The sequence below is a fragment of the Prionailurus bengalensis genome, chromosome E2 (assembly GCF_016509475.1).
Source record: "Prionailurus bengalensis isolate Pbe53 chromosome E2, Fcat_Pben_1.1_paternal_pri, whole genome shotgun sequence".
Lineage (NCBI taxonomy): Eukaryota > Metazoa > Chordata > Mammalia > Carnivora > Felidae > Prionailurus > Prionailurus bengalensis.
Window position 1 is genome coordinate 4214323 of NC_057352.1, and position 23503 is coordinate 4237825.

The 23503-nt window shown below is 49.8% G+C and overlaps 1 protein-coding gene across 2 annotated transcripts; it reads right to left on the reverse strand.

The window, feature by feature from the left end:
* Positions 1-4018: 4018 nt before the first annotated feature.
* Positions 4019-22366, reverse strand: CACNG7 (calcium voltage-gated channel auxiliary subunit gamma 7). Of its 2 annotated transcripts, none has more exons than XM_043600157.1 (6): positions 22294-22366; positions 19410-19634; positions 19004-19090; positions 18496-18615; positions 4694-4839; positions 4019-4395 (listed from the first exon to the last, which is right to left on the reverse strand). In XM_043600157.1, exons 2-6 carry the CDS (start codon positions 19603-19605, stop codon positions 4138-4140), a joined length of 807 nt encoding a protein of 268 aa, XP_043456092.1. In that variant the 5' UTR covers positions 19606-19634; positions 22294-22366; the 3' UTR covers positions 4019-4137. The 2 variants fall into 2 exon arrangements, with proteins under 2 accessions (XP_043456092.1, XP_043456091.1); XM_043600156.1 differs by having other exon boundaries at positions 18475-18615.
* Between the last annotated feature and the right edge of the window lie 1137 nt (positions 22367-23503).

Here is a 23503-nt window from a genome sequence, read left to right on the forward strand (position 1 = left end):
AGGAGATGTAAAACTCTGTATTGATTTCAGCAAAATAATAGTAAACTCATTGCATGCTTACATACACAACTTATTTTAGTGAAAATAACTGTATTTTCCCAAGCAAAAAATATATAGTGGTGTTGGCTTATATAAATACATATTTCTAAATGTATATAAATGTTTTACTTTATTTTTGAGACAGTGAGAGAATGGGGGAGGGGCAGAAGAGAAGGGGACAGAGGATCTGAAGCAGAATCTGTGCTGACAGCAGAGAGCCTGATGCAATGCGGGGCTCCAGCTCACAGACCGAGAGATCATGAGCTCAGCCAAAGTTGGAGCCTTCACTGACTGAACCACCCAGGCACCTGGCTTTTATTTTTGAAAATCTGGTGCACCTGGGTGACCAGGAGAAGGTTAATTTATCTCTCGGTGCCTCCAGGATCTCATTTATAAAATGGGGATGAAAATAAAAGGCAGCAACTTCCTTGGGTTATTGAATGCAAAGTGGTTGGCATGTAGAAAACACTCAATAAATTATGCAATTAATTTATGCAAACTATCCTTATTAAGCATCCTTGAAAAACAATAAGGTAGAGTTACATAACTGATACTGATTCTCCACAATACTTTGCCATGTGCAGTTGGAAGGTGCAGAACTATGTGTATAAAATGATAAATGCTGTGTCAAATAAATATATATGGGCTCCATACCTGGGCGGATTGAAACACATGTGTAAATACCTCCATATGCATATAGTAATGTTGAAATTATACATGATAAGAAGATACTTCAGGGCAAGGGGACTTCTGGAGTTCAAGAAGTCAGAAGTAGGACTGACTTTTCACAGCATGTATTTATTTGTTTATTTATAATGTTTAGCTATTTTTGAAAGAGAGAGAGCGTGAGCAGAGGGCGGGCAGAGAGAGAGAGGGAGACACAGACTCTGAAGCAGGCTCCAGGCTCTGAGCTGTCAGCACAGAGCCTGACAAGGGGCTTGAACTCACAAACGGAGAGATCACGACCTGAATCCAAGTCAGACCCTCAGCTGACTGAGCCACCCAAGCGCCTCTCACAACGTTTTTTTTTTTTTTTTTTAAAGATAAGCAAATCTTTAATCTTTAAGATCCCATTCCATTTTCAAAATGTAAAAAACACAAAACAAAAGAAAATGAAAAGCTAGCTTGGTTCTTTAAAAAAAAAAATTAAAAAAGGAAGGTATACATTTAGGAAGCTAGGTTGTCAAATTCTGGACAAAATTTGCAAATACCCAGCACTTGCGCTGAAACTACCCTTCCTGTGGGCAAGACAGCACCAATCAATGGGAGATCCTTTCCCACTGAGCAGATATGCAGAATCTTTCTCAACACGGAGCTCCAGCCTGCTACTAGGAATCGATTCGTCTTGACAAAGAAGCTGAAACATCTTTCCACCCCAGCTCTCAAGCATGACCTCCAGAAATTCCTGAAATCATTGGAAATGACTCAGAGTATTTCCCTCAGGGAGTCTGATCCTGCTGAATCTTACTTTCCTGCTAACCTGCCCCTGCCACTCTTCCTGTTCCAGAGGGATTTGGAGTCCTTCTAGCCCATCCCCCTTCCTTTTTACAGAAAAAATTAACGGAAGCCCCAGAGTTTAAAAGACTTCTGAAGGTCACAGAATGAGTTTGCATCAAAGTCGCGGTAGTGAAACATAGTGGCTGAGAGAGAGAGAGAGATCGAGAGTAGGTTCTGGGATCGGACAGGCCTGGGTGGAAAGTCTTTGCTCCTTACCGGCTGGGTGATCTCAGTTCCCCGAGGGGAGTGCCCAGTGCCGGTTCATCTGCAAAGTGGGGTCGTCTGCAAAGCCTCGTTCCCAGGAGGTTTGGGAGAACCCATGGAAAGTGTGCAGCAGAGTCCGGCACCTAATGGTAGCTCGGTAAGTGTGGTGGTGACGGCCGGAGCTGTCCTGTTTGTACCCAAGAGGCTAAGCCCGGACAAGGCAAAGAGCCAAAGGGCTAGCACTGTGTCTCCTCTGGAAGACACTTCAAGAAGCAGCTCGTTAAGCATCCAGGCTGTTTTCAGTCCCTCAGTGGAGCAGGCGAGATCACAGATCTCAGGACTCGCTTTGCAGCCTCTGATACAGGGCTGTTGGGAGCATCTCGTGAGGGGAGTGTGCAGCTCACAGTAGTAGATGCGCCCTGCGTGGTGGCATTGATTTCTCAGCACAGTGACAGAATCAAGCCTTAAGAAGACCCACTGTTTCCCAGTGCAGGGGGAAGGAAGCTCAAGTTTTGGAACCAGATGAATCTCCCTTCAGCTTTGCCTCTGCCGGGTTTCCACCTGTGACCCTGGGTGAGTCATTGCACCTCCGTGGCCCTACCTGCAAAATGACTTCAGCAAACTCAACGTGAAGGCTTGGGGAGAAAACTAAATGAAGCAATGAACGCAGAAGGAAGGCAAGTAATAGTAACAGTACTCTAAGTGGTCACGGTTAACACCAAGAGTTAATGTTTATTGGTCCTGGTGGGTGTCATTTGCTGTCCTACACGCTTTACACGCACCGAATTATAAAGAGTTGCTGTTAATAACGATGATGAAGCAACTTAAACAGAAACCAATCTAACCTTATTCTGCAGGACGCGAGGCCCCGACCCCTGGGGGTTATAGAGACCTGGACCCAGACCCTGTATCCAATGCCCTCCCCCTGGGCAGGCGGAGACGTGTTTGAAATAAAGTTTATTGAAGTTTCTGTTGGTATTTACATATGATACACGGCAAATAACAGAGCCAGGCCCCCCACCCCACCCCTTCCCCCACCCCAAAGCCCCCCTCCCCCCAGCCTCGTTAAAAATCGCTGCGTAAAGACAGGTTAACTGCTGCAGTCCCCCCTCCCCCCTCCCACTTAAGATGCAAACTAAAAGCCCCCGTCCCTCCCCCTGCCCCCCTCCCCCCACCCCGGGGGCCTTTCTGGTTCGTTGTACAACACTGTGCTACCTCGCCCTCTCTCCCCCAATAAGGGTGGAGGACGAGTTTCTGGTGACCTTCCCCCCAAATCTGTCCAAGGGGGCGGACGGACCCTTGAAAGAGGCCAGAGTTGGGGGGGGGGGGTGGTCTGAGATGGGAAGGGGGACTTCAATGAGGGGGGAGTGCCAGAAAATGGAAGACTTCGAGGTTTGGGGGGTTTCGACCCCCGCTACTGCCTCTCCCTCCCCCGACGGGTCCTCGAGGGGGAAGAGGCGGGCACAGGTGTGGAAGTGGCACAGAGGAATTCCCTCGAACCCTAGGGTCTCCATCCCTGTCCTGTGGTGTGCGGGGCTAGATGCACCTAGGGGCTTTGGATGCGCGGGCAGAAAGGAGGGAGACAGAGTGGAGGAAGAGGAAGAAGAGCAGGAAGAAAAAGAAGCCAAGGGCAGCTGAGAAAGCAAGGAGATCCGTTAGACGGCGCCCCCTAAAAGGCAGGCGACCTTCAAGAGGTCAAGAAGAGCCCAGCCGGTGAGGAAGAACGGGGCCTCCCAGGGGAGCGGAGAACGAGGGGGGGGGGCGGGGGGGGGAGGGAACGCCAGGTTAACCACGCCCCGGCGTCCAGCGCCCCGCTCCACCCCTCAGCCGCCGGCGCAGCAGGAAGGCCGCCCACCGCACCCGAGGACCGGGAAGGTCGGGAGATGAGAGTGGGCGGGCGAAGAGAGAAGTCGGGGGCCCAGGGGAGAAGAGAATGGTTGGCATTCCAGGCGGCTGCCGAACCTACTCTCCAGCCCAGCGCCCCTGCGGCGAGGCGGCGGCGGGTTGCGGGGCTCAGGGTGGGTGGGCGCTGGGCACCGCGGGCCCTGCGCGCTGGGTGCGCGCTGGGTGCGCACAGGAGGGAAACCGGTGGGGAGGAGACTGGAGGGGCGGGGCGGGACCCGAGGAAAGGGGCGGGCCCCAGGGAGAGGAGGCGGGGCCGTCTGCCACTGGACGGGACCGATAGGGGGAGGAGCCCTTGGAAAGTGGGAGGGGCTAGGGCGGCGGGGCGGGGCCACCGGGAAGCGGACGCGGCTGTAGCGTGCACGCAGTCCTCCGGGACGCATCCCGAAGCCCGGAGGGAGGGTGCGGAGCTGTGGGGCTGGAGACCCCTGAGAAGGAGGAGGAGGAAGAGGAGGAGGAGGGAGAGGAGGAGAGGGGGGCTCCGAGGGGCAGGCCTCAGCACGGCGAGGTGGAGATGTGCAGGTGGTCCGGGTACTTGATGGCTGGAGGGTAGTTCTGAGTCATCTGGATGGAGACGTCGCTGGAGATGTCGGAGGGGCTGCGGCCGCGGCGCCACGCCTCGGGCTGCAGAAACTGGCCGGAGTAGTCCGAGCAGTCGCTGAGTCGCGGGCGGTAGAAGGCCGGGTGCGGACGGTACATCTCCTCCTCCGCGTAGCGCTTGGTGAACAAGTACACGGACATCACGCCAGCCCCCTGTGGCCAACGCATGATCAGAGTCCCAGAGGCTGGCCCCCCACCCCGAGCTCCCGATGACCCCAAGACTCCAGACCCCCCCACCCCCATCTCGCTCAGACCCAGGAGTCCAGCCTCCCAGCCCCTCCTCCCCCAGGACCCCAGAAGCTCCCAGACCCCTCCTCCAGGACCCAGAGGTTAGGCCCTCAGCTGCCTCTTCAATCCAAAGTCTACACCCCCAGCTTCCTCTCCCTCCTGGACCCAGGAATGAGGGCCCCCAGAGCCCTCTCCATTCAAGTCTGGGGCCCGCAGACATCACCTCTTTCAGTAGGAAGGAGGAAGCGGCGAAGGCAAAAGACCACCCATAGCGATAGTGGAAATACTGCTCAGAGCTGCTGGGCCGGTTCATGACCTCGTCATTGATGCTGGAAATGTAAAGAACCAAGCCCACCACCAAGGAGAGGCCTGGGGGGGAGCAGAGGGGGCCCTTGGGCCGTTAGCAGTGAATCCCTTGCTCCAGCCCCAGCCCCTCCCCCATATCACTGCCGCCCCTTCCTGCCCCCTCCCCTCTCTTCCCTGCTGGGTCCTGAACTAAATTCTTTTTTTTTTTTTTTTTTTTTTTTTCTGAAGCCCCTTGTGCTGGGCCTTGGCTGGGTGCAGGGATCGCAGAGATGAATGAACTTCCTCTCCTCACTCCTCCCCTAGTCTGCTGTCCAGGAGCTCACAGAGCAATTGGGGAAGGCAGATGTGGGCATTGGTCAGTCGTGGCATACGCGGTGATATGCACAGTAAGGGAAGTAGTAACACAGAGTTCTCTAGGTCCAGAAGAGGCACCAGCCCACATAGGTGAGGGGCAGGGACAGAGGCAGGGGCAGGGGAAGCCAAGAAACGCTTCCTGGAAGAATGGTCTTTGTCTGAGTCCTAAAGGATGAGGCCTGGGTTGAGACTATGAATAATAATAACAACAACAAACAACTATGCGCCGTGGGCTAAACCCCACCCACATCCTGTTTTTGTATGGCCCTTCTAGCTAAGCATGGCTTTCATAGAATTAAATTGTTGGGAAAAAAATCAAAAGAAGAATGATATTTTGTGGCATGTAAAAAGTATGCGAATTTCAGTTGGCAGTTCCTAAAAGTGTTAAAGATAGAATTACCACATGACCCAGCGATTCCTCCACTGGGGATCTCCACCCAAGAGAATAGGAAACATATGTTCACACAAAAACTTTGCATGAATGTTTGTAGCAGCATTCTTAATAGCCGAAAAGCGGAAAGAACCCAAATGTCTATCAACTAAGTGGATAAACAAAATGTGGTATAGCCGTATAAAGGAATATTATTCAGCCAAAAAAAGGAACGGCATACTGATATATATGGCCACGTGGATGAACTTAGAAAATAAGCTCAAGAGAAAGAAGACAGATGCGTGCTGTAGGGTTCCATTTATATGTGATGTTGAAAATAGGCAAATCCGTAGACACAGAGAGTAGATTAGCGGCTGCCAAGGAATGGGGTGGAGGGGAGATTCCGACTGTTGTTAAAGGGTAAGAGGTTTCTTTCTGGAGTAATGAAAATGTTGTGAGATCGGGTGATAGGGATGGTTATACCACCTTGCAAATATACGAAAACCACTGAATCATACCAACTTTGTGTTTTGTGAATTAGAATACCTCAGTTCAAAAAGTATATGCATTTCAGGGGCGGCCTGGGGGGCTCAGCCGGTTAAGCTTCTGACTCTCGGTGTCAGTTCAGGTCATGATGTCGCGGTTCTTGAGTTTAAGCCCCGCGTTGGGCTCTGTGCTGACAGCGTGGAGGCCACTTGGGATTCTCTCTCTCTCTCTCTCTCTCTCTCTGCCCCTCCCCAGCTTGTGCTCTCTCTCTCTCTCTCTCAAAATAAATAAGTGAACTTAAGAAAAAAGTATATGAATTTCTAATGTCAGGGACTATAAATAAAATTTTATTGGTGCACAGCCACGCCCCTTTGCTCCTGTGTGGCCCGCACTCACAGTGGCAAATACAGCCTGTATCGCTGAGGATATTCATATCTGGCCTTTTACAGGAAAACTTTCCTGACCCCTGAATTGCAACGCGTACACGATTTGAGTGTCACCAGCCTCATCCCTGGTCAGTTTCTCTGAGCTCCCTCTACTTAGATCGCATGACTGTCTCACCCTGCCTTGAACTTGTCCAGCTTATTTCTGTCTCAGGGCCTTTGCTCTTGCTGTTCCCTCCAACTGCGAGACTCTTCCTCCAGGCTTCTCCAAGTCTCTCTTTCACTTCATTTACATCTCTCTTCCTATGTCCCTTCTTTGAGCTCCTTGTTAAAAAAAAAAAAATGCTCTTGGGGTGCCTGGGTGGCTCATTCGGTTAAGCATCCAACTCTTGGTTTTGGCTCAGGTCATGATCTCATGGGTTCATGAGATGGACCCCTGCATCGGGCTCTGTGCTGACCGTGCAGAGCCTACCTGGGATTCTTTCTCCCTCTCTCTCTGCCCCTCCCCTGCTCTCTCTCTCTGTCTCTCTCTCTCAAAATAAATAAACATTTTTAAAAATGCTCCTTTACTCAGAATAGAAGAAATGGGAACTGTGAAGAGATACTGTTTCTCAACCATCAGGTCACCAAAAGTTAATAACCTTCACAACATGTCCTTTTGGTGAAGCTGGGGAACCGGCAGCTCTTATGTGTTGCTAGTGGGAGTGTAAAATGGCCCAGGCCCTGTGGAGGGGAATCTGGCCAAATCTAACAAAACCACACATGTATCTGTCCTTTAACTCAGCCATCTCACGCATAAGCATTTACCCTGAAGCTATCTGTCCAACCATACGAAAGCACATATGCACATGTTAATTCACCACGTTACTCATAACTGCAAAACAATGGAAATGACCTAGGTGAACTTACAGAGAGGATGAGTGGGATACATTGTAAAACATCCCAGAGCAGACGACTATGCCGCTGTGAAATGAGAATGAGGATGGTCTCTATGAACTGCTGTGCCATTCAGTGAGACTTCCAGACACTGTCACTCAGCTTAACAACAACAACAACAACAAGAAAGAGTAATGCGCAGAAGAATATACGAGTATACGGAATGCTAGCTTTTAAGGGAAAAAAAAAGTACATAAAATGCATATGTGCATCTGTTTATTTTTGCAAAAAGAGGCATGGTAAGGAAAACAAAACACGAGGCTGATCACCTACAGGAGGTAAGTGAGAAGAGGAAGGAAGGAAGGGATGAGAGAAAAGTGGCGTTGCTGATTTTTGCACGATCGGGACCCTTGGAACAATGCTAATGTTTTATATGTTCGAAAGATAAAACCAACAAGGATTGAGAAGAACCTAAAGTTGAATACAGACAAGAATAAATGAAGCTAAGTTTATATCAAACGAGTAGCACAACCACAGGAAGGAGTAAAAGTATTATTCCAAGTGACTTTTGAATACGGTACTTTGATTATGTATTTCACTCTAAAGACGAAAGATCTGCAGAGAAATCTTGAGCCTTAGTGGATTTGGGGGGCGGTGGTCTAGAGGCAGCAGTTCTTAAGCAGTGTAGGGTTGAGCAAATGTTCAAATACACGGATATTTAGGGAGCTGGAATTTTTCATTTGGAAGAAAGGAAGACACAGATAAGAATGGGGTGAGGTAAGGAAGAACCCTAGGGCGTCAGTAGAAAACTCCTGTTTTACAAGCACATGATTCCCCACTTTGTGCCCTGAAGCATCCTAGCAGCAGTGACACCCCAGCAGCAATGAGCACAGCAAGCGCCCAGAGTTTGGTCTCTAATATCATCCCTCACTAAATAAGAAGCTAGGGCTTCCAGAAGAAGTAGCTAATTTGAAGCCTGGGGGAGAGGCAATAAAAGTGTAATTGTGCCATAAAGGAAGGAAATATGCAAAAAAAAAAAAAAAAAAAGATGGGGACATATCAGAAAAGGATGCAGGGACTAGTCTGAAGAGGGTTCCTGGGGCACCTGGGTGGTTACATGTCTGACTTTGGCTCAGGTCATGATCTCATGGCTTGTAAGTTCGAGCCCCACATTGGGCTCTTTGCTGTCAGTGCCAAGATCACTTTGGATCCTCTGTCCCCCCTCTCTCTGCTTCTCTCCCATTAGTGCTCTCTCTCTCTCTCTCTCGAATAAATAATTATTTTTAAAAATGAAGAGGGTTCTTGGGGCATCTGGGTGGCTCAGTCAGTTGAGCATTTGACTTCAGCTCAGGTCATGATCTCACAGTTTATGGGTTTGAGCCCTGTGTCAGGCTCTGTGTTGACAGCTGCTTTGGATTCTATGTCTCCCTCTCTCTCTGCCCCTCCCCTGCTAGCACTCTGTCTCTCTCTCAAAAATAAATTAACATTAAAAAAGTTAATATTATTTTTTTTGGGGGGGGGAGGGTCAGAGAGAGAGGGAGACACAGAATCCAAAGCAAGCTCAAGGCTCTGAGCTGTCAGCATGGAGCCCCACGCAGGGCTTGAACTCATGGACCATGATCTCATGACTGAGGGATTGTGAGATTGGCTCAGGTCATGATCTCAAGGTTTGTGGTTTCGTGTCCCGCATCGGACAGCTCAGAGCCTGGAGCCTGCTTTGGATTCTGTGTCTCCTTCTCTCTCTGCCCCTCTCCCACTCACTCATCTCTCTCTCTCTCTCTCTCTCTCTCTCTCTCTCTCTCTCAAAAATAAATAAATAAATAAATAAATAAATAAATAAAAATAAAAGCTTCCTTTATCATAAAGGAACTCAACATACCATCTCAAGCAAGTGACCAAAACGAACATCACCAATAGGGGAGTCGACTGACACCATTACCTCCTGATGTGAGTGTGCCACAACTCCATTTACGTGGCCTTCCCGCTGGAAATGTGTAACCTGAATCCACTCCTAAGGAAACTGTGGCCATTCCACTAGACAACTGGCTGAGCTCTTCAAAAAAAGTCAACATGAAAGATATTTCTTCTTTAAAAAGGCACAGGAACTATATAAAAGATGAAAGGCAACGAAAGAGACAGGATGGGGATATACAACGTATGCTCCTAGATTGCAAACTGAATTGGGATGAGAGGGGGCAGAAATGACTACAAAAGACAGCATTGGGACCATTGGTGAAATTTGAATATGGATTGTGTTTTAGCTATAATATTGTATAAATGTTCAACTTCCTGAATTTGATTATTGTACTGTGGTTAGAAAAGGGAATGGAGGGGCGCCTGGGTGGCTCGGTCGGTTAAGCGTCCAATTCAGCTCAGGTCATGATCTCACGGTTCGTGGGTTCGAGCCCCGCGTCAGGGTCTGAGCTGACAGCTCAAAGCCTAGAACCTGCTTTGGATTCTGTGACTCCCTCTCCCTCTGCCCCTCCTCTGCTCATGATCTGTCTCTCTCTCTCTCTCTCTCTCTCTCTCTCTTTCAAAAATAAATAAAAATGTTAAAAAAGAAAGAAAAGGGAATGAATACACTTGTTTTTAGGAGATACTTGCTGAAGTATTTAGGGGTGAGGTGTTTGCTACTTATGTTCAAATGTATACATATATTTAGGTTTATATATATGTATCTCAGATACAATATGGATAGAAAGAGAGAGAGAACATGGCAAAACATTAAAATTTGGTCCACCGGAAGGGTATATGTGAGTTCACTGCATTATTTTTGGCTAATTTTTCCGTAGGTTGAAATTTTTTTCCAGAACAACAAAAAGAAACTCAACAAACTAGGTATTCCAAAACAGGATTTTTTCTCCCCAAGGTACCAAAGTATCACCCTAGAAATTACTTATTCATTAGAAAGAGGAAACTCCCTTTTCAATGAACAGCCCTATTGACCATTACCTTCACCAAAGTTTCAAACTTTGTTCCCGTCACGGGGAACGACCTGACATTATTCACCACCCGAAGTGATGGGATATACGAACGCAGCACTCCTCTGTATCTGCTCGCCAAACATTTTTAACCTGGATCTAATAAAGCCTCTAGTGTAGACATGACTCCCAGGTTACAGAGAAAGCAAGCAACAAGGAACAAATCAAACGACGCCATGGAAAAACAATCAAACAGATCTAAGACGGGGACCTTCTATATTGACACCTTGGTCAGCAGTCTTCCAAAGGCCAGTGATATGGGTCAAGCCAGTAACACTGCATCCAGTGATCATTCTTAACACCCCCCAAAGACAGACAACCAGGCATTGTGTCTCTGGATGCAATGCAGTAGGATATAAACAGCACCACCTATCTTTGAAGTATTTTTTTTGCCAAACACACACACACACACACACACACACACACACACCAGAAACCCATAAACCTGGATGGGATCAACAGTTTTATAGGTAAACACAGGGATGAATGAGCATATTACACAACATGAGAGGGCAACGGGAAAAATCCTGGAGGTGGGAAATCTACAAGACAAATGACCAGATTTGACCAACAAATAAGTGGCAAGGAAAAAATAGGAGAGAGACTATTATAGATTAAAAGATGCTTCAGAGATCTATCAGCTAAATGCACAGGTGGAATTTGAATCCTGATTTGCGACAAACTAACTGTAAAAAGGCACTTATTTATGAGACACGTGGGGAAGGAGAACCCTGACTAGATATTAAATGATATTAAGCAGCTATTCTTAATTGTTTGGGCATGATGGCTATGTTAAATAACAAAGTACTTATTTCTCAGAGATATACTGAAATATTTGTGGGTAAAAACGATTTAATGGCAGAGGCTGGCCTTAAAATAACGTAGCGAAGTGCAGAAGGGAGATACGGCCGTGGGACTAAAAAAAGATTCGCCATATGTTGGTAACTTTTTGAGGCTGAGGGAAGGATACACGGGATTTCACTTATTTATACTATTCTTTCTGTATTTTTATAATGAAGTACATTTTAGAAGTCAGTGTTGTAAAAAAAAAAATAGTGGGGGAACTAGTCTAGAGTAAAAGAGACGTGAACTAAATGCTGTGTGTGAACCAAGCTTGAATCCTGGTTTGGGGAGGGGAGCTATAAAAGGCATTCTTGAAACAATGGGACAGTCTGCGAATGGAATAGATTAGATTATGGCATTACTGGAAGATTTCTTGGTATGATAATGGTGGTGTAGTAGAGTGCCCTTCCTCTTAAGAGATGCATCCTACAGTGTTTAGAGATGAACTATTGTGATGTCCATAACTTAATTTTAAATGGTAACGTCCCAGAAAAGCATGGGGAGAGGGGAGAAAAAGAGGAGGGTGGGAAAAAAGAGAAAGAATGTGGCAAAACATCAGAAAAGTGCAGGGTTTGGGTGGAGGAAGGTATACAACGCTCATTGCACTCTTCTATTGATTTCAAAGTTTTCATTAAAAAATTGGACTGATTGGGGCAACTGGGTGGCTCGGTAAGTTAAGCACTGGACTCTTAATTTTGGCTTAGGTCATGATCTGACGGTTGTGGGATTGAGCCCCACATCAGGCTCTGGGCTGACAGTAGGGAGCCTGCCTGGGATTCTCCCTCTCCTTCTCTCTCTGCCCCCGCCCTCTCAAAATAAATGCATAAACTTAAAAAAAAATTGGAGTGAGGCGCCTAGGTGGCTCAGTTGGTTAAGCGTCCAACTTCAGCTCAGGTCATGATCTCATGGCTGGTGGGTTCAAGCCCCTCATTGGGCTTCATTCTGATAGCTCAGAGCCTGGTGCCTGCTTCCGATTCTATGTCTCCCTCTCTGCCTGCACCTCCCCCTTCATTCTCTCTCTCTCTCTCTCTCTCTCAAAAAATAACATCTAAAAAAGATCGGAGTGATTGAGATAATGCCCCCCATTACTCTCCTTCCCCTGTCCTATTTTTTTGTCACTCTGATTACTACCTAACATGTAATTTGTATCTGTAATTGTTTCCACCATACATCTCCCCCACTGGGATGCTTGGAACTAGACTACCTTGTTCCTGTTTGCATCGCTATCATGTAGCACAATAATAAATACCAGTTGAATGGATGGGTATACTTGCCAAGCAACTCGAGCTTCTAGCAAAGCTCATTAGTTGCTTTCTTTTTTTGAATGCATGCTAAATCCCCCCATTTCTCCATTTCCTCTAGGAATTAACTTTTCCTTGCTCTGAACATCCATAGCACTTTCAATTTCTAGGATTCCATAATTTTGGTATTCAAGAAGAGTGGGCCCACAAAGTGTGGTGGAAAAGCATCCGAGGTAGATCCAGAAAGATGACCAGGCTTAAAGACAAGAAATAGCAAAGGAATCCTACAATCCACACTCACTCAAGTACCCATGCCCCTAGTACCCTAGTCAGGTACCAGGGGAGTCATCCTGATTTCTCTCTCTCTCTCTTTCTCTCATCCACCAAAGATTCTCAGTCATCAAGTCATGTCCATTTTACTTCCTGAATCTCTCATAAATCAAAACGCCTTCTTGTGGGGTAACTGGGTGTCTCAGTTGGTTGAGCATCCAATTTTATTTATTTTTAAAAGAGAGAGAGAGCAGCAGAGGGGCAGAGAGAGAGGGAGACACAGAATCCAAAACTGGCTCCAGGCTCTGAGCTGTCAGCACAGAGCCCAATGTGGGGTCCAAACTCACAAACGTGAGATCATGGCCTGAGCTGAAGTCAGATGCTTGACCGACTGAGCCACCCAGGTGCCCCGTATTCTTGATTTCAGCTCAGGTCATAGCCTCGGGGTCATGGGATAGAGCCCTGTGTTGGGCTGTGTGCTTAGTGTGGAACCTGCTTGAGATTCTCTCTCTCTCCCTCTGCCCCTTTCCCCTGCTCGCTCTCTCTCTCTCTCTCTCTCTCTCTCTCAAAACAACAAACAAACAAACAAACAAACAAAAAACCTTCTTGTAACCACAAATCCTCTGGCCCAGTTAAGGTTTATTGTCAATGCTTCTACCATTGCCCTTAAATCCCTATCTCCCTGCTTTAGGTACTGGTTCTTTCTAAAACCCATACAAACTCTAGCCTTCTCTTGTCAAAATTCTTCCTTGGCTCCCTGTTGTGCACAGAAGTTTTTCATTCCTCAGCCTGACATCCCAGATTCTGCGATCTGACTCCTGCTAACCACCTTGATTCCGTTTTAGATTACAGTTCTAAACAACAGACATTCTGCATAAGGCAAGTCAGGAGCAAAGGTTGATAAGGATACAAATAAACAAATATTTCCAAAGAGAGAGATTTTTTGTGTGGCTTTTTTTGCTTTTTTTGTTTTTAGTAATTAAAAATCATGTAAAAACAATAGCAAAAGTTACTCTCATCATTCTTTCTACTTCCTGGATATTTTGTAGTGGCTCTGGTTCTCCAAAAATAATCTTTCCCCCTTTTTTCTCCTTTCTTCTCTTTCCCCCTCCTTCCCCCCCCCCACTTCCTTTCTCTGTGATCCAACTCCCACTACATCCCCCCCCCCCAACCTCGCCCCACATCTGTTTCAGAATATCACCCTAGGCAAGAATCACCTACATTCCAAGCTGAATAGAAACAACCCGGCCTTAGAACAATACGGTTTCAGGACCATGGAGAGCTGCACGTGAGTCTACCTCTGCCTTAGATGCTTTCTAGGGCATTAACACCTGCTGTGAATTCCACCACCGTACAAGGCACTATTCTTTCTTCATTTGAAAAATTCCCCCTCGCCCTTTCAGCTTCATCTACTCAGATGTCACCTCCTCTTGGAAGCCCTCCCAGGTCACTCCACCACCACCCTCCACCACCCTACAGTACCAAGTTAATACATCTTCCCCTTTCCCAGAATGCCTTAAGCTGTCCTTATCATTCATCCTTCATACAAATATTTCAATGTGTAGTTTGTACCAGCAACTCATCTAGGCTTTGCAGACACAAATGAGAGAATGTTTGTAAGTGTCCATGTATTTTGGAGGGTACATTCTGGTAGGAGGCAGGAAGCAAATAAGATGACAATAGCAATAAGTGTGATGAAACAAATATAAAGTTTGCAATGTGGTACATAGTATGGGGGGGGGGGCGAGGCAATATTACATACTGTTGTCAGGGAGACAAACTCTGAAGGGAGAAAGTTCAAGCCCTTTGAGTACCAGGAGGAAGAGACTTCCAAGCATGAAGGGATAATGAGTGCAAAGTCCTCATATGGGACTGAGATGAGCATTTTCAAGGAATAGAAGGAGGCCAGTGTGGCTGAGGTTGTAAGCAATGAAGAGAGTGTTAGTGGGTTAGGAAATGAGGTCAGAGATCTGAGCAGTAGCCAAATCATGGAAAACCTTGTAGGCTAGCATGGGGAGTTTGGATGTATTCTAAGTGCAATGGGAATCCACTGAGCATTGAAGGGATTTAAGCAAGTGTGTAGTTTTGATTTGCTGGGTAATTGGGGCTGTTTTGTAACTGACTGCATGTGAGCTCTCACTTAGGATTCAGCCACATCTTCAGTGCTCTGTTCAGGACCTGGCATGTAGGATGTCTGGGTAAATGTTTGATGAGCAAATGAATGAGTAGATGCATGTTGCGGGTCAGGGGTTAATATGGGCTTTGCATGGGAAGCATGCTTCTTATGACCTGGAAAAAGAAAATCAATGACATTTCATCCTCCTCCCTGCTTTTCTCGCCAACCATATCGAGTCAGTCATCTGGTTCCATTGATTCTTCTGTCGATCTACTTCTCTGTCAAAGTCATCCTGTTGCCTTTAGCTTTCCATCCCTAGCCCAGCTCAGGCCCCAGCTGCTCTTGCCCAAACCACTGCATAAGCTTCCTCCTTGGTTTGCCAATTTCTTTTCTTTTCCCCCCACTAGTCCATCCCCAACATGCTCCCTGAAAGATGCTTAGCACCCAGGTGTGACCCAATCCCTCCCCTGCCCCAAATCTCCCACCACTTTATCCAGAATTGAATGCCAAAGCCACCATTTACCAGCCCTTGGGCAACTAACTCCTGTCTCTCTCTCCAAGTCTTGGTTTCCTCACTGGGAACATGAGGCAGATAGACTAGATTATTCTGTTCTAGGATCTAAGACGCTGGTACTGTTTCCATCCTTTCCTCTACTTTTAAATCTCTTTAATTTTTATGATTTTTTAAAAAGCTTTTTATTTTTTATTTTCTTATTTTTTTGAGTAATCTCTACACCCAACATGGGGCTCAAACTCACCCCAAGATCAAGACTCCCATGCTCTACTGACTGAGCCAACCAGGTGCCCCATTTTTTGTGTGTGATTTTTCATTGTGGTGGGGCAATACAGTGCCATAGTGAAAGCTTGGGTGGGGGATCCTGCTTCCACTATGGAGCAAGGTCACCTGTGAGTGCTTCTGTTTCCTCACCTGGAGAATGAGAATCACAGTGGCATCTGCCTTACAAGGTAAAGAAATGAAATAACCTGCATAAAGCACTTAAGACTTCCCCAAACCATGGCGCTCCATGAAGTGCTTATTATTTTGGCTGTTGCTCTGATTAGTACCATGTATGTATATATGTATGGTTGCCCTTCACATCTATGATCTAGACCAGGGCTCAGCAAACTACCATTTGCTCCAGCACTTGTCTTTGTATGGTTTGTGAGCTAAGCATGGTTTCTCCATTGTTAAATGGTGAGAAAAGCAAAACAAAACAAAACAAGAAGAGTATTTCATGGCTCGTGAAAATTACATGGAACTCAAATGTCAAGATCTATAAATAGTATCGCTGGGACACAGCCATGCCCACCGCTGCACCTCTGGTTGTTGTGACACTACAACCCTATGGCTCACAAAGCCTGAAATAGGTACCATTTGGCCCTACATGGGTTTGCTATCCCGTAAGATTTGTCTTCTCCAGACACCTGGGTGGCTCAGTCGGTTAAGCGTCTGACTCTTGGTTTTAGCTCAGGTCATGATCTCATGGTTTCATGAGTTCGAGCCCCATGGGCTGACAGTGTGGAGCCTGTTTGGGATTCTTTCTCTCTGCCCTTCCCCCACTTGCGTGCTCTCTCTCTCTCAAAATAAATCAACTTAAAAACATTTTTTTAAGGGGTGCCTGGGTGGCTCAGTCAGTTAAGTGTTTGACCTCAGCTCAGGTCATGATCTCACAGCTTGTGGGTTCCAGCCCCATGTCAGGCTCTGTGCTGACAGCTCAGAACCTGGAGCCTGCTTTGGATTCTGTGTCTCCCACTCTCTCTGCCCCTCCCCTGCTCACACTCTGTCTCTTTCTCCTTCAAAAATAAAAATAAAAACATTAAAAAAAAAAAGATATTTCCTCTCAGCAATTCCATGCTGTAGCCCATGAAGTTAAGGGGAAGAATTTGAATGCAGGGTTTTCTAGGTTCACAGCAGTATGAACTGTCGGTCACTACACCCCAAAACCTTGAAAGCACATGACCATAGGCCCTATTTTGTGAAATGAACTCAAGGAAGGGCTTTAGGAAGCAGGCTTCAATCTCCCCAAATTGCTCTGTTGTTACATCAGAGGCCTGACCTCCAGCCATGACAGCACCATCGATCCTCAGCCTGATCTTGGGAAGTCAGGTCCTGGGGCACCACAGGAGCATAAGCCTGGGTTTTGGGAGGAGAATACCCTCTATGCTAACTGACTACTCTGTCACTGGGCTACGCTACCCCTTCTGTGAACAGCAAACAATGGGATTTTCCTTCTAGTGTTTTGGGTAGATTGAATAAAAGCGACTACCCTCGCCCCACTTCCTCTCTCTCTCTAGGACACTATTTTTCCATATGAAAAACGATGAGCCCTTTCGGCTCTGACGCTCTGGGATGGTGATATTCTATGTGCCTTATTTTAGCTCAGTGTCTGGCTCTGCATGCTGCGATTCAAGTTTACAGGCAGGTTGCACCCTGGTTTCTCTGGAAAACGTCTCTTCAGGTTAGGTTGGAGGCAGGGGGGAGGTTTGGCCTGGAGAAAGCTGACTGAGGAGCACGGAGGAGATTGGGGGCACCCAAACATCCATCTTCAACTGTCTGTGGAGCCAACACTAAAGAGGGATCCAAGTGCAGGCCCCAGGGGACAGAATGGAAATGAGACGTATGCAGGCTTTGTTCATAAAATATCAACTGAATTAGAAGGACCCGAATGGAGCGTAACTAAATTATGTTGAATGAATTTGAGCCAAGTTGAAGAACTGAGTCAAAATGCACTGGGGTTAGTTGGACCAGACTGATGAGTTAAATGTGTTAGGGCTGAGTTCACCTGGGCTGAACTGAGCTGAGATGGACTGAAATGGACCATGCAGTGCTGACATTGGAGGAGGGTAACACCTAAGACAGAACTCTGCAGGGGAGCTCAGGACACTCGGTCCCCCAGCACCAGTTTATGCGTCTTGGGCAACTCCCTGCACAACTGTGGGCCTCAGTGCCCCCATTTTATCAAGTGAGTGCTAATAATAACACTCCCTGGCAAAGATGTTATGGAAAAGGTGTGAGATCACTCGTGCAAAAGATCCTCATGTCTCAAAAGAAGAAACAAACAAATATTGAAATGTAGCTAATGATGTGCATGGTGAAATACTTTGGGTGAAATTTATGGACACTTTTCTTTGAACTGCATAAAGAAATAAAGGTGGATTGATGGATGGATAGAAATATAGATAGATGGACAGATACGGGGCAAAGCAAGTCTAGTAATAGGGTAACAGTTGACTCTAAGTGGTGGGTCCGTCCGTGGGTGTTCATTCCAAAATCCTTTCCACTTTTCTATTTGAAAAATTTTCAAATACAATGTTGCACAGAAAATAAAGAGCCTTATGATATGTTAACTGCTAAAATATCAGGAGTGGTTAAAAAACACAGCCTCTGGAGGCGAAAGGTGTGAGGCTGAGTCCCAGCTCTGTGTCACTGGTTGTATGGGCCTGAGCAAATGACTTCATCTCTCTGAGCGTTTGTTTCTGCATCCATAAAATGGGGCTGTTGATAGCATTTACCTCGCAGGGTTGTGGAGAGCATCAGAACAGAGCCCCATACCTAATTAGCACCCCATAAACATTCGCTCTGATTTGGTCCTCCCAACAAGCTGTGAAATGGGTGCTGTGATTTCCATTTCACAGAGAAGGAAAGTGGGGCTCAGAGAGGTTCTGCAACCCCTCCAGATCACACAGCAAGGAAGCGCCTTTCTTGGTGGAAGAGAGACCACAGGTTCCTGGAACCAGCAACAGTCCCCCAGCCCCTAAGTCCTTTCCTTGGGCTCACCCGAGAGGATGAAGAAGATACCAGAAACGAAGGCCAGAATGGTCCTCTGTGGGCGGATGTGGCCGATGTTACTGATGACGAAGGCCGTGAACACTAGGAAGAGACTGACCATGGGGAAGGGGGTGGCTGTGCGCACCGTCTCTGAGAGAGGGGTAAAGGGAGAGACAGGGGGTGAGGGGAGACTCTGAGGGGGGGGGTGACACCTAACCATTCCCCCTAACTCTCCACTCCCACCATCCCCACCCCCTTTGTGGCTCCTCCCCTTTCCCATACCTCCACTGCTGGCCCCATTCCTTAGCCCAGGCCCCACCCCTTTTGGTTTGGCCCCACCCCATTCCTGTTGACTCCACCCACTGCTCAGGCCCCGCCCCATCAACCTGGCCGGGTCTCCTCATCCAGCCTCTGCCTTCTTTCAAGCCTCCACTCCTTCCCTTCCACCCCACCCCTTCCCTGGTGCTGCCCTTTCTCCCAGGACTCTCCCTGTGATCCTGCCCCCCTTTGCCTGCCCCCCGCCCCCGCTTCCCCTCACTCAGAATATTCTCCGTGTTTTCCGTCACCAAGTTGATCTCCGGTTCAAGGAAATACTCCGAGGCCACGCAGCGACCCTTCTCCCGGCCTGGGGGGGAAGACAAGAAGGTAAAGCTGGACGAGAGGCTCCTGAGTTCCGGAGAGGCAGGGTTTTTATTCTGCCCATTCAACACTGGAACTGTCTAGGAGACAAGGACTGATGAACTCTCCAGGGATTAGGGACCCTGGAATTGTGTGAGCATGGGGCTCTCAGATCCAGGACATCAAGGGCTAGAGGTCGGGTCTCCAGGAGAAAAACAGGACCAGTTTCTGGACTTCTGGAACCCAAGGGATAGAAGTACAGGTAAGGGCTCTCGGGTCCCAGGCAAGGCAGGGGCAGTTGAATGGACGGCAGGTGAGGTCCGTACCTGCAAAGAAGCAGACTCGCCAGAGGCCTGCGTGCAGGGCCATCTTGACCTCCGTGGTCTGGTTCTGTGGCAGCACCGTTCCCTCCTCCATGTACAGCCAGTAATCAGTGCTGACCGCGATGCCCACGAGCAGCAGGCCACACGCACCGAACACGCTGCTCAGCAGGGTCAGGGCGCGGCTGCTGCAATGACTCATCGTCAGCGGCGGGGGGCGCCCTGCGGGGCCTGAGTGAGAGACAGAAAGCTGTTGTCCTGGAGAGCCCTGGTGGGGCTAACTGGATTCCCCATCCCCAAGCAAACACCTGGACACTGGACCCAGGCTCTGACCTCTGTGCCCTAACCCATGACCCCATTTCTGGATAGGAACCAGTGACATCAACTGTTGACCTTCAACCCCAGGCCTGGCCTTCCCACACCTGACACCTGTGTTCTGGATCCTGATGAGAGGCCCCACACCAGATCGCCAGCCCCAGAATAAGATTTTCAACTGTAACCCTTCAGCCCAGATCCAGAGATTGGACCTTAGCTCCAACCATGTGTCTGGACCTGGGTCCCAAATATCATGACTCTGACTAGAAACTCAACTCCCATATTCTCAATGCCAGAACCAGGCCCTCCATCCCTAAACTTAGGCCCTTTCCCAAGCCCCCCACCAGAATCCTTAACCTTGAGCCTGGTCCCATGACTCAAACTTACACTGACCAGGCATTTCAACACAAGAACCAGGCGTATCTCCCCAATCCTGACTCGTGATACCTTAACCCTTTTCTCTTGGAGTCTGTTTCTAAACAGTTACCAGAAATCCCCCAAGTGGGTCACTAACAAGAAGAACCCTAAGTAAGGGTCCCTCAAGGGACCTTGAGCAGAGGCTCCTGCCCAAGTTAAAACACTTGGACTCTTCTCTTGACATTTAATACCCAATTCTGACACCAGGACCTTGACCCCATGACCTTCTGACTCTGCTCCTGTGCCTTGACCTCAATTTGATAACTCAATCTGATACCTCAATCTGAGATCGTGGCCCATGACTCAGATGTAAGATTCCAGAACCCTAAACCCCCCATCCCAGATCCAGGCAGGTTCACCTGGGATGCTGGGGCTCCATCTCAAGCTGCTGGATCCCAGAACACTGGGACTCAGAGACCTGGAGCCTGGATTTTGGCTAGAGATTCCAGAATGTCAAAACCATGAGCTGGGACCCGCCCACCCCCTCAATTCAGCACCCTAGCCAGAGTACCCTAGACCATCTTTCAAACTAGGGATCAGTGCTCTGAACCCTAAACCCCCTAATCAGGAAGTCCATGATTCCCCCTTCATGTGCCATCACAAGGTCCCCAAATTCCCTACTAGAGATTCCAGATTCTAACTTCCAATGTTAGGACTTCCAATTACCATCCAACCTGAAATTCTGATCCCTCTAACGCTGGAGCCTCAAAACACGAGAGATCTCCAGTTCATAGCCATGGCCTTCCAAATTCCCGTCGGGGAGCTGGAGTTTCGAGCTAGGGAGCTCATAATCCCATATTCCCACTCCTGTCCCCCATCCCCCAGCCAAGAACTTTCCCCTGCACCACACAATCCCATGATTTGGGGGGACTCAACTTGGGATTCCCTTCCTATTTCATCCAGGGATCTCTACATCCCTGAATACCCGGGATCCCCACCATCTTTTTAAACTAGGAAGGTGAAGGGACGCCTGGGTGGCTCAGTCAGTTAAGCGTCCGACTTCAACTCAGGTCATGATCTCGCGGTCCATGAGTTCGAGCCCTGCGTCGGGCTCTGGGCTGATGGCTCAGAGCTTGGAGCCTGCTTCGGATTCTGTGTCTCCCTCTCTCTCTGCCCACCCCCCCCCCCCCCAGTTCAATGCAGCCAAGACTTGAGACCCCGCTTTCTTTAATCAGAATTCTTGGAGCTTTGAAACTCTGCCCCATGCCAATAAGGATCTTGGAGTCAGACAACTTTCATCACGGCCCACCCCCCATCTCAGCACCCAGAGCCCTCACCCCCCACCAGACCCCACCCCCAGCCTCCTGGGGGAGTCAGGGAAGCAAGTCTGGCAGAGCTGTGTCCAGCTTTTCCTCCCATCCCCCCATCCCAACGCTCCGGGGCTTAACCGCCAGCTACTTGCTCCCCTTCCAGTCCACTCAGCTCAGAAACAAGCATCAAAACCCCAGTCACCCTGACTGCCTGAGTCCCAGGTAGCTGACCTCAGCTCCCCCCACCAGCCATGACTCCTTGGACTCTCAGCTGGGACCTTGCCCACTGACACCCTTCTCACTTCCCCTCAGAAACCCCCTCCTGCTGTGCTCTGATTCCTCCTGACTCCAAGTGGCCTGCCCGGATCTCATTCTCCTCTAGCCCTTTTTCCTTTGGGACCCTCCCCCAGGCCTGGGGCCACCTTCTTATCCTTCTGTATCGCAGCCTCTCCTGGATTCAGGATCCTTCGGATCCCAGGGGTCCCATTCTCCAAGCCCCAAGTCCAAACCCCGTCTCCCTCCAATCTCTTGAGGAACGCATTCTCCGTTCCTGGGGACCCCTTCTCAGACTCACATCCTGCTCTCACCGGGCCCGGGCCCTCCCCGCTCATCCAGGACGGCCTCCCTCAAGGACCTGGCCTGCACCCTCCTCAGGGCCCACGGTCTCTAAGACTCGGACATTAAGAGTACAGTTGCCCCACTCCAGGACCCTCGGACCCTGTCCTCCCGGATTCCCTAGGCCCGATGTCCCCCCACCCCCCATTGCCTCCCGAACTCGGGCGTCCGGACCGCCAGAATCCCACACCCCAGGGCCCTTCAGGGCCCTTTTAGCCCCAACCCCTAGCTTCCAGCCACCTCAAGGGGACCCCCCCCCCCCACTCCTTCCAGGACCCTCCCCTCGCTCTCACCTCGCTCAGGGCTGGGCGGACGCTCCGGGCCGCGGGCCCCGCAGCCGCATGACCGGCCCCGCGGCTTCCCCCGGCCGCCGCCGCCGCCGCCACCGGGGTCGCCGGTGCCCGCGCCCCCCGCCCCCGCCCCGGAGCCCGGCGTCCCGGCCCCCTCCCGGCCTCCCACCCCCCACCCCCCGCGCCCGCGGCCTCACTCGGCGGACGGCGCCGGGAGCTGGGACCGGCGGCCGCTCATTGGCTACTGCGGAGGAGGGGAGGGGCGGGAAGGGAGGGGGAGGCTGCAGGGAGGGAGGGAGCTGGGCCTTGAGAATGGGGGAGGCAGGGAGGGAGAGAGAATAGAAACAGAGGCAGAGAGCCCGAGAGGGGCAGGGGCGCACAGAGAGGCAGAGAGACGGGGCCGAGGGTCCGGGACACACGGAGACCTCGAGGCTGAGAGATGCTGAGACTCGCAGGTCTGGGGACCAGGGGAGACACAGAGACGGCCTAGAAGAGACAGAGAGAGAGAGAGAGAGGAAAGGAGAGACAGAGATCAGCTCTAAGACCCCCTCTGCCCTCAGGCTCAGAGATTCCGGGCCTCTGGAAGTGGAGAGGCCAGAGACACAGACACAGAAAGAGACAGGAAGACGCTCAGAGGCCCTGGGCTGAGAGATGCTGAGACCCAGAGACCTTGAGCTAGGGAAAGAGGCAGAGAGAGAGAGAGAGAGAGACAGGGGGGAGAGAGAGAGAGACCCTGAGAAGGAGAGAGCGCGGGGGCAATCCTGGGGCTCCCCTGAGGAGGACTGGGGCTCTGGCCAGGCCTGGGGCGGAGCCTGGGGTCTGGGCGGCTGCAGGAGGCGGGAGGGGGCGTCCCGGGCCGGGGTCCCCAGAGCAGCAGGCGGGCGCAGAGCGGAGCCGGGTCCTGCAGCCGCCGCGGAGCCGGGAGCCGGGCCAGCCCACCCCCCCCCCCCCCGCCGTGATGTCAGCGGGGCCACTCTTAAAGGGGCAGGCCGCCCGCCGAGGGTCGGAGCGGGGCTGGGGGCCGCGGGCAGAGCATGGGGGTACCCCCACGGTGCTGGGGGAGCCAAGGGGGTCCCCAGCATCCAACTGAACCGAGTCCCCGGAACCCAAGAGCCTGCAGAGACGAGGAGACGCCGGGGCTCCCCGAGGGAGCCTGCGAAGCTCTGGGGCTCAGTCCCCTCCAAACACACAGACACAGGCACACCATTCAACC

Excerpts from the sequence above, each read along its gene's own strand:
- CACNG7 (XM_043600156.1), bottom strand. The coding sequence starts at position 19,605 with ATGAGTCATTGCAGCAGCCGCGCCCTGACCCTGCTGAGCAGCGTGTTC. Across the intron at positions 18,616-19,003 it reads AAACACGGAGAATATTCTGA|AGACGGTGCGCACAGCCACC; the intron begins GTGAGGGGAAGC and ends CCCCTCTCTCAG. Across the intron at positions 4,396-4,693 it reads CCTCCTTCCTACTGAAAGAG|GGGGCTGGCGTGATGTCCGT; the intron begins GTGATGTCTGCG and ends CGTTGGCCACAG.